Source organism: Panthera uncia (genome assembly GCF_023721935.1).
Source record: "Panthera uncia isolate 11264 chromosome B2 unlocalized genomic scaffold, Puncia_PCG_1.0 HiC_scaffold_24, whole genome shotgun sequence".
Lineage (NCBI taxonomy): Eukaryota > Metazoa > Chordata > Mammalia > Carnivora > Felidae > Panthera > Panthera uncia.
Genome location: NW_026057580.1, coordinates 27,629,973 through 27,640,517, shown reverse-complemented (window position 1 = coordinate 27,640,517; position 10,545 = coordinate 27,629,973). Strand labels below are relative to the sequence as shown.

At 36.6% G+C, this 10,545-nt stretch overlaps 1 protein-coding gene across 7 annotated transcripts in view; it reads right to left on the bottom strand.

The window, feature by feature from the left end:
* Window positions 1–2,629: 2,629 nt before the first annotated feature.
* Window positions 2,630–10,545, bottom strand: part of PHF3 (PHD finger protein 3) — an 80,997-nt gene continuing 73,081 nt past the window's right edge. For all 7 annotated transcript variants that reach the window (XM_049653866.1, XM_049653871.1, XM_049653870.1 and 4 more), the window contains 5 exons: window positions 10,229–10,424; window positions 9,593–9,740; window positions 7,526–7,615; window positions 5,262–5,457; window positions 2,630–5,037 (listed from right to left, as the gene is read on the bottom strand). In XM_049653866.1, the coding sequence (XP_049509823.1) occupies window positions 2,918–5,037; window positions 5,262–5,457; window positions 7,526–7,615; window positions 9,593–9,740; window positions 10,229–10,424 (2,750 nt within the window). In that variant the 3' untranslated portion in view covers window positions 2,630–2,917. The remainder of the gene's footprint in view (window positions 5,038–5,261; window positions 5,458–7,525; window positions 7,616–9,592; window positions 9,741–10,228; window positions 10,425–10,545) is intronic.

The window sequence follows — 10,545 nt, the reverse complement described above, 5'->3', positions numbered from 1 at the left end:
TGATCTCAACCTGAGATCTGCATCAGACTTCTGATCTATAGAAACGTACGATAATAAAGTGTGGTTTTAGGCCACTTTTTAATAATTTGTCACAGCACCAATAGAGAATAAAAGAGAACTTGAGAATTAGGATTTGAAACGAAGATAAACTTTGCAGATCTATACAAGGGAACCCACACTTTTCGTCTTCCTGCTCACTTTGAGGAGTTGGGCTATTCACCACAGACAGGCTGGTGGAATAGAGAGGAAAAGGGCTACGAAAGGCATATACGGTAGTCAGGCTTTTGTCCCTCTCTCCTGTTCTCAATTCTCATACAACTGGCATGCAGACTTTGAAGAAAAGTGGAACTGAGCTAAATTCCAGTTCTGACAATAGCAGTCTAACCTTGGGCACTTTTTTTTTTCTTTCCCCCTAAGTACAAGTTTCCTCAAGAGACCTCTGAGGTAAGTCAGTCTTCACCTTTCAGGCTGCCCAAGGTTTATATAAAGTGCTCCACACAAGGTCTGACATAACAGAGGGCTCACAGAGGCTTTCTTATTGCAAGGATGACAAGAGGTGGACTTTTTGGTATTGAGACACCCTGGTACATTTCACTTAAGAGAGGTATGTAGAATCTGTCTGAAGATGGTTCTAAATTTTAAAAAGCATCAAATTTTTTGAAGATTAAGCTGTCCTTAAAACAGGAGAAACAAAGAGGAACCTCATTTAACTCACATTTGTGTTAAGGCTGGTTTGTAGGTAAGACTTTAAAAGACTGAGAATGGCTTTGGATCTACTACTCACTGAAAATTTTTCTCATTTCCCTTCCCTCCCAAGTTAAAACCTCAGTCAAAATGCCTATACTCCCCCTAATCACCACAATGTTTCAGTCAACAAGGGTAAGAGACCTGGTTTTAACACTTAGTAGCCCTGTAATCTCAGGAGATGGCCACCACTAATAGGAGCCTCTATGAGATCAAGCTCCAATGAAATATGAAAGCATCACAATATATATAAGAAACTACTGGCTAAGAAGTAATAAAAAACTAACTTAAAGGCTTTCTTCCATTGGTTAACCCATTTTTACCTTACCAAACAAACAAACAAAAATTCAATGTCTACTCAACTCCCCCACCACCACCCCTATCAGATTAATCAGGGGAAGCAGACTTACTAACATACATAGTTGAAATCAAAAAGGTAATTTTTTTGGTTTGAGGGATTTGTTTTTGGTTTTTGTTGTTTTTTAAGTAAAACCCTGAACAATTTCTTCATAATGCTGCAAAAGATGACCAACCTTAAGTTTTGTTTGCAAACTGACTAGTTTTCTAACAAGTTAATTTCCAAAAGAAAAGTAGACCAAAATTAAACAAACTTTATTTAAATACAAGTCCTCTGTTTCAGAACTTTTATGATCATTAATTTCAGAGGATAAGGATGACAAAAAAAAGGGTTGCAAGTTATTGCAAGTTAGACAAAATGTTTGGTTTTGAATTTCAGCTCCTTTTCTCTCCAGTGAGAACACCAAAGCTGACTCATTTTCAAAACCTATTTTTAACTGTAATCTTTATACTTTTTAAGAAAATCAACTTTATCTTTTTAATTCTGTAAAGTCATTTATATTTTTCTTCATTAATACAGAGGAGCAAAAATACTGTTTTTTCTTTTTTGGCCTCAAGTGCTAGTAACTTTTGGTAGCTATTGGTTTAAATTATAGCAATCAATACAGTAGGTAATTTAGGGTGTAAGTAAATTTAAATTTGGATTAACAACAGCCTCCAGGTGTTTTCTATTTCAAGAAGTACTAGCATACAAAACTGTAGTTATCCCCTCTCCTCCACCAACAAATTACACATGTTCCAAAGAGATTCACATGTTTCTCTAAAATAAAAGTTCTGAAATGATCAGTCAGTGTACCAAATTTTGATGGTATACAAGTTTTCAGAAACATACCTATAAAGTGAGCTATAGCTACAACAGTTTTTCATTAGTTCTTAATCCATAGCCTCTTTAGAACTACATGATTTACCTCAATAGCCTGTAATCTATGGTACAGAAATCGTTTTTTCCCTCATCTATTGCCTGATTTAGAGAGCTATGGCTCTATGCCCTTGGTGGAGTAAGGGTTTAGCATCTGATGATAATTAAAGCTTTAAAGAATACTTTGACTACTGAATTTCAAATCACACACACAAAATAGGTGAGAAATTCTTTTATCATATTTAGAATCAAAATATCCCTTAAAATATTTACATTTTACAGTAAAAAGGATAGCAAAACACAAGATCATGTACAAGCTTAAGTATTCAAGTTTCCAAAGAGCCAAAAATGAAAAGGAAAGAAATGGCCTACCACAAAGTTGTAGTAATGGTAATAAATGCCTTCAATGAGTGCAGATTAAAGCAAGAAATGTACTCCTTGGGCGTCTGATTCTTGGTCAAAAACTGCTCAACTAAATGATTAATATAATCTGATTATGAAGTTGCTTGGCGTTCTGTTTCTCCTCTACAGTTTCTTTAAAAACAGTGCAATTTAAACAAACTTACAGAGCACACATTACTCTCAAATTAGTCATTATATAAAGGACATTCACTAGAGGCAGTAAATATACTCCATAGTTAACCATATTTACCAAGTAAGGAATAAAACTAAAATTTCTAAGCCTTTATTGCATATTAATAAAACAAATCTTTGAATATACAGCAATGTAAAACTTTTAAAAATATTAAATTCCTAGAACTAGGGACAGTTGGTATGAAGAAGGGATGATGAGCACTGGTACAGAGAGCACTCTGCACCAACACACAGATTTTATTGTTCTGCAAACCACCAATATTAAAAATTTAAAAGATGGCACAATCCTAGCAGGCAATCATAAAGTTTTTAAGATACAACATTTAAGTTATTTAAATGTAATCTTGAAGCAGCCTGCAAATTTTACCTTTTGCTTTTAGCTCTGTCAGTGTGGTCCCTATCTTTGTGGTACCTATCTCTGTCCTTTTCTCCTTCTCTATGTTTACTTTTCTCTCGTTCTTTGTCCTTTTCATGGTCTTCACTTTTAGGTTTATCTGGTTTCTTGTCTACATTCCTACTATCCCGGCTTGCTTTTCCATCTGCTCCTCGATCACCATGTGACAACCGTGCCCTCTCTTTATCTTTGTGCCCTTCCTCCCTTTTTCTGTCTCTGTCCTTGTCTTGGGTTCTGTCTCTGCGTCTATGCCTTTCAGACTCTTGCTCCCATTCCTTTTCATGTCGCTCTCTTTTCAAATGGTGTGAATCACTATAAAATCTCTGTCGATCCCCTTTACCCCTATTAAATGGCCTATCCAGTTGCTGTTGGTCTTGCCTACCCCAAGGGTCACTATGGCGCCTTTCTGGTCTTCGAATGTCTTTAACCTGGTAAAAATTTTGTGGGCCTATATACCTTGATGTTTGTGAAAGGGGACCCATCATACGTTGTGGTTGGCCTGTCAGGTGAACAACAGGTGGCCAGGGAACCATGGGATTTTGAGCAAAGCCAAAGCCTGGAGGGGGAAGTAAAGGAGGTGGTAAATGTGGTGGAAATCCAAACATGCTTTGTGGGGGAAAATTAGGAGGTCCTGGAAATGGAAATCCAGGGGGGCTAGACTTGAGATGCTGAAGGTTGGGCTGCTGTGGCCTCATGGGTGAAAAGTTTGCACTTGTTCTGGGGCTGGTGCTTCTGGAAGTAAAGTTGATGCTTTTAGAAGGAAATTCTGATTGACATGTGTTTCCACCTTCAAAATGAGATGTTGTCGCTGTGGATCCTCTTCGAAATGGGTGCACAGTTTCGATATTTTGCATTAAAATATCCTCCTGTAAGGGTTTTGTTTGTTCTGCTTGAGAAGTGTGTATGTTTTCTACTGACGGTGAGTTTTGTGCAACCCCTGAATTATCACCCTGCTGAACACACGAGCTCTTCTCTACAGAAGACAACTTTTCCTCTACATTGATTTGTTCTGTTAAGTGCTCCTTGTGTGACAGACCAGGCAGGGTGTGTTTTTCTCCATTCCGGCAAATATCTCCATCTTTGTTTTCTGAAGCAGTTATCTGCTGACTTCGTCCTGCTGCTTGTCTAGGATCCCGTTTCAAGTTGATAAACTGTGGGGACCTTGTTGTATTAGCAACAATGTTTTCACTGCAACTGACATTACTATCTATGTTTCCTTTTCCTACATTAGACCTGCATGGAGAACTAGTATTTGAAGTCCGATTATCTTGCAAATTATTCTCTTGATCTTGCAGCAGCTGCCTTTTTAACGTTCTCTCTTTATTCTCCACAGTTTCTTCCTGTTTCGACTGAATTGATAAATTTGTTAAGAATGCTTCTGTAGAAACATCTGGTGGTTTACCTCTGAGGCTAAGACTCGTCAAAGGTCCAGGAGAAATGGAAGAAGAACCCATTACTGATGTTTCTTCTCCTACTACTGAATTACCTGTAGACTCTGAAAGATCATCTACTTTGACCTTTACCTCCTTGGCTTCACCATCAGTTACTTCCACTTTATCTACTTTCTCTGCTTTGGGGTCAGCTTGCTCACTTAGAAAAGGAATTTCTTTAAGAGTGTTTTGTTCTATCACTGATTGAGTCTGTTCATATACCTGACCAGTAGTGCCCAAAAGGCTCTGAAGTATATCATCCACAGGAAGAGGTTTATTTGCTAATTCCAGAGTAGAAGGCTGATTTTCCCAGCCAATCAATACCCCAGGAAGGAATCTTAAAGGTTTTGGTGGCTCTTGTTTGGTGACTTCCACTAAAGGTTCAATTACTGTTGGAAGGTCTTCCTGAAGAGTTTGCTGAGGTTTATTTCTCTGCTTGTGTAATACAGTTGTAAAAGAATTAAAAAAGTCATTTTCTTCCTCTGGTGTTTCTTCTGTGGAAACTTCCATCTTACTTTTTTTGTCAGGTGGCAATGCCATTGGTATGCTTTCAGAAGTCTCGGCTGTATGACTAGTGCTAACACTAGCACTATGTTGCCGCTTCAGTTTTTGACGAATAATTAAGCCCAACAACAGATTGGGTCTATGCAGTTCAAGCCCTGTATAAAATAAAAAACATCAATGAATAGTCATTTTCAACCATTACAACACAGGGTACATTTTTGCATCTAGCTTATTACAGCCTATTAGGTGGGTGCCTGTCCCTGTGAAGTCAGCTCCAGAGGGCTGAAACCCAAGAATGCAAGCAGAGTCTGTCTTCTCACTCTGGTCTCACCTCCCACTTTTTTTTATTCATACTCTTATTATTAAAATGTATACCTACCAGGTCCATCAAAAGGCACAAGAGGGTGTGGAATTTTATCTGCGGCACCCAAAGGAATAAGGTACATATCCTTAACCTGCTTCATGTTGTTAGCAGCTACTCCATAGCGCTTTCTGCTACTGAAGTATGCAAACAGCAAAGTATAAGAAATCTGATCTTCTTCAGTTACAGGTGTGAAGCGAACCACACAAATTTCCTATTCAAGAAAATCATAAATGACTGTTTAAAATAATAACCTAAAGAACAGCTTTTAATAGGTTTTAAATATCATTTCTCAACTAGTAATAATCCAGTAAATTTTATAATGATGATTACTGAAAAACATGATTTGCCAACTTAAATGCAGATAAAAATAGTAAAAGGAAGGAACTCTTAGGAAAAGATGTTTGCTGACCCACTGACAGATCTGTTTTATCTGAAGGTGTCCCATAAGACACTGAGTCCCACAGTAATTAATTTGCTCAAGGTGACACAATTGTCAGTAACAGAGAAGGTATTTAAACCCGAGTCCTTTGATATCTACACTACATCCTTATTTCCTATCTCATAATCTCCACAAATGGTTGCCTGTGTTTTCAGTATACTGAAAATTAATACCACCCTGCCATGTACACATACACAAAAAAACTCAAATCCAGTGAAAATCCAGAATGGAGACTGGGTGAAAAGAACTGAAATACATAAAAGCCATACGTTTTATGATATCATTTGGTTTACTCAGGAACTTATTTGCTTGCCTCTAGGTTCTAGAATTTGTTTCCAATAGAAAAGAGAATCCCAGTGTAGTATCAATTTGGTAGTGTAAAAAAATGAGATGTCTTTTCACGAACATACATAGTCAAAATGAAGAGAGACAGACCTGCTACAAAGCCTAAATTGATAGAAGTTCCTATACAGAACATGTAAATGAGCTAAACTACGGCTCTCTTATAAAAGGTCTGTCATCTAAACTGTCCTCTTTTAGGGGTGTGTTTCAGTCAGTTCAGGAAGGAGGCATATTATAAAATACTGGGCAGAAGTATATGGGTAGGCCAAGAATGATTCCCAAAATATCCAAGGGAATACCTCCCCAATGCTTTCTTATGACTTTTACTATCATGAGAAAGTGATAGCAAATAAGTGTTGTAACTTTTCTACAATGCTTCAAAGTTTCTTTGTATTCTAATACTGTATTAATTTAAATTCTAAAACCTATATTGAAAAATATATATTCATAACGCCTGGGTGGCTCAGTTGGTTAAGCGTCTGACCCTTGTATCAGGTCAGATCATGATCTCACAGTTCGGGAGTTCGAGACCCACGTCAGGCTCTGCACTGACAGTGTGGAGCTTGCATGAAATTCTCTTTCCCTCTCTCTCTGCCCCTACCCCACTCATGCTCTCTCTCAGAATAAATAAACTTTAAAATTTTTTAAGCAAACAAACTTCAGGGGGTGCCTGGGTGGCTCAGTTGGTTGAGCATCTGATTCTTGGTTTCGGCTCAGGTCATGAGCTCACGGTCATGAGTTAGAGCCCCAAGTCAGGCTCTGCACTGACAGTGAGGGACCTGCTTGAGATTCTCTCTCACTCCCTCTCTTTCTGACCCTCCCCTTCCCCCCTCCCCACTCTCTCAAAATAAATAAATAAACTTTTAAAATTAAATAGGGGCGCCTGGGTGGCTCAGTTGGTTAAGCATCTGACTTTGGCTCAGGTCATGATTTCATGGTTCATGGGTTTGAGTCCCACGTCAGACTCTGTGCTGACAGCTCTGAGCCTGGAGCCTGCTTTACATTCTCTTTGTCCCTCCCCTGCTCACGCTCTGTCGCTCTCACTCTCCCTCTCTTTCTCTCTCAAAAATAAATAAACATTAAAAAAAATTTTAATAAAAATAAACTTCTATATACTTAGAGCCACTATATTTTTAGGGTCTCTTTGTTGCCACTATATTTTAAGGTCTCTTAGCCTATGCCCTAACTAAACAAATGTCTATAATCAAAGCAAGGCACAATCCCAGGAGGAATCTCAATACTTACTTTAAAACATTTCTTTCAAAACACTGACAGAAATCACTAAGAAAGCATACCAGAAGGAAAGAAAAACCCACAGGAAGAATGCTGAGCTGTTCTGAGCTTTAGCAAATGGCTTTAGTTCAGTTTTGTCAAGCACACTATGTAGATTCAGAATTTGTAGTGGCTCCTACCCCCTAGGGTTCCCTGCATAAGAACTCTCATGATTTACTTTTCAAGTGCTCTCTCATGCAGGTGTAACAAAAGAAATTTTCCTTACCTTGGTTCCTGATGCTTTAATTTTTTCAACATAATCCCAAACTGTCTGAGGTGATATCCTGCCACCTACTTGAATACTATCTGGTAGATCCTATAGTAAAAAATGAAGGTGATCAGTATATACAGAATATCTTTACTGTAATATTCATAATTTACTCTAAGAGTAATTTAAAATTGGTAATAAAAAACAAGTAAATAAAAAGATTTGCATCATAGAACATAACAAAGTACAGGGATAGCAATCAGGATTTACCTCAAATGTCAACCTCAAATAACCAAGCTGTGTGCCTCAATTGTCAACCTCAAATAACCAAGGTTGGTGCCCAAGATACATGTGAGATAGAATCTGAGGTCATGTCAGTTCCCAGTAGGAAAAACAGGCACAGGAAAGTGAAGCAGTGGCAAGCAAAAGACACACCGACAATCCAGGAAGAGTACAACAGATTTCAGAATATTAGAGATTGTTTTTCTATTCCGCCCACTCCTACCCCCTCACCCCTTTTTTGGTGGTAGTGGGCAAGGATATCATTTAATCATTAACAGCTGGATTTCAGAAGTTACCAAGTATAATTATAGAGTGTACTTCTCCACGGTACAGAACACTGTAATACTGCAAGTTCATTTTTTTTTAACAGTAGAATTTTCTGAAAACAGATGACTATACCTAAATTAAGTGAAGAACTATGTAACTGAAAATATTTAAAACTTTAATCAGTGTATTTCTATTTTTCTATGAAGCTGAAAAAATTCATAGAAAGCATAATTAATTGATAGTAAATTTGATTTAAGTGTATTTAAATTATTAATTGCTTTAATATTTTATTTGGGACTTTAGTCCTAAACTAAAAGTAGTAAAAAGCAGAGGTGGAATTCTGGAAAGCAACCTTAGAAACTAAGAAAGGAGAATAGTTTTGTTTAAATTCAAATTCCATAATTCAGGACTTCTTTCCAATTTAAAAGAAGAGTTCTCTTCACCCGGACTGATCAAAGACTAAATTTCTAAAGAGATTTGTTCAAAAAGAAAAGCATCATGGGTCCATTTAATTTTCCTCTTATAAAATCAACATTTCTAAAATATTATTTGCCAAGCAAACTAAATGTAGAAGTAATAATTAGGTTGTTTATTAAAACACAATGCTAAACAAATAAACTGATCAACGTTAGGCACCATTACACTTAAACTAATTTCAGCCTAATATAAAGAAAAGTTTGTTAGTCTTTAAAGAAAAATAGGCATATATACAATTTAAGACTTTTGAAATACTGGAAAGAATTTTTTTTTCTTTTTTAATTTTTGCCTTCATGATCAGGAGACTGAGAATGGATGCAACAGTTTAGATACAAACATAACAGAAAATACAATCTCAACAAAAATACAGTACATGTACTGAATTATTTTCCTACTTCCTAAAACAAAAGAAAAACACAACTTTTCAAAATAGTTCAAAAATGTCATACTTTCTCATTTTTCATAATATAATACTGTAACTGCTTATTTTCCATAAATGTTGCATGACAGTTCCATCCAATTCTTTCAGGTATAAAACCAACCAAGGGTACCTGGAGCAACTATGATCATTGGGTCTCATGGGACTGTCACCTTACTGTAATGTTTCAACTATCACCTACATCTCATTCACAGATAGAGGCAGAAAAGAGCTGTAGTCATGCAGTAGGGGAAACATAAGCAACAGGAGAATTAGACTTGTTAACATGGAAAAAAATCTTCTTGACAGGCTAACACCTTCGAAGTCCATACTAAGTAGGTCAATCCTTTAAAGAAAAACTCATGATATCCATGCAGACTCTCATTAATTTTTAATTCTCTGACATACATCTTACAGTACAGGATTTGTAGGGTGAAAACTTTCAGAATACAATTATCTACATTTCAAAAACTTCAGTTGTGAACTCAAAATTTCATTAATTGAATGGTTCTAAGCATCACTGTCAACATACTTATGAATGAAATAAAACATTATTATTTATAATATCATTTTCTCTCCTACTTCTTTTGGAAGCACATATGTCAACCCAAGCAGAAAACGGCAAGAAAAGTTCACAGTACCTCTGTCAAATACTCAGGGGAACCAGATACTGGGTAGGCTTTGGTAACAAATTTTGCTACAGAAGGCATGTTGATAAAACCTTTCCAGATAAAGTTCAATCGAGCCAGGAAGGTAGACTCAACTTCAACAGTTCCAGGCATCTCTGGTCTAAAACAGGACATTAGAAATTTTCAGCCTAAAGATATGGTCATGAATAAATACATTTTCTACTAAGTCATCAATTATTTCTATTTTAGCATGTCAAGAAAGCCAAAATACATAAAGGCTATTGATTAAAGATGAAAGTACGTTCATATTTACATAGTCATGACTTACAATATCCTTCACGGGTGGCTCAGATGAAGGTACAGAGAGGTGCGAGCAATTTTTATTTAATGACCTATCTCCCACCTCTTGGGACCAACATAATTAAAAGGAATTTTAAAGTCAAGTCCCCACACACAGACTCAAATCTCTAAATTAATTTTAAGTCTTATTCTTTTATCTCAATTAGTTTAATGTTTAAGAAGGTACAGTTCTTTTCTCAAAAGAAAGGTTCCTAAGAAATATGTCACTTTTCCATATTTGAAGACATCCAAGTATAATTTGGCAAAGATCTATAATAATTATTGAAGTTACAGCTAAGAGAAAATTACCGTGGGGCAGGAGAGAATGTTGATTTCGGAGACTCTTGTTTTTCCTCTTCAAAGAATTCAGAAGCCAAGATGTTTGAGGTTGAAGACAGTGCATCTGCTATACTTTCTGCTTCATTATCTGAATGTTTACGAGATACTCCAACAACAACTTTAACTTTTTTTGGAGAAAGATCATCTACAGGTGGTGCCATTCGACCTAACATCAGATGACACCAAACAAACCATTTTTGTAAACTGAAATTCCTGTAACTTCATCCATTTCACTTCAAGAGTTATTCAGTGTTTCTGATGGAATTGTTGCATAACCTTAGATTTCC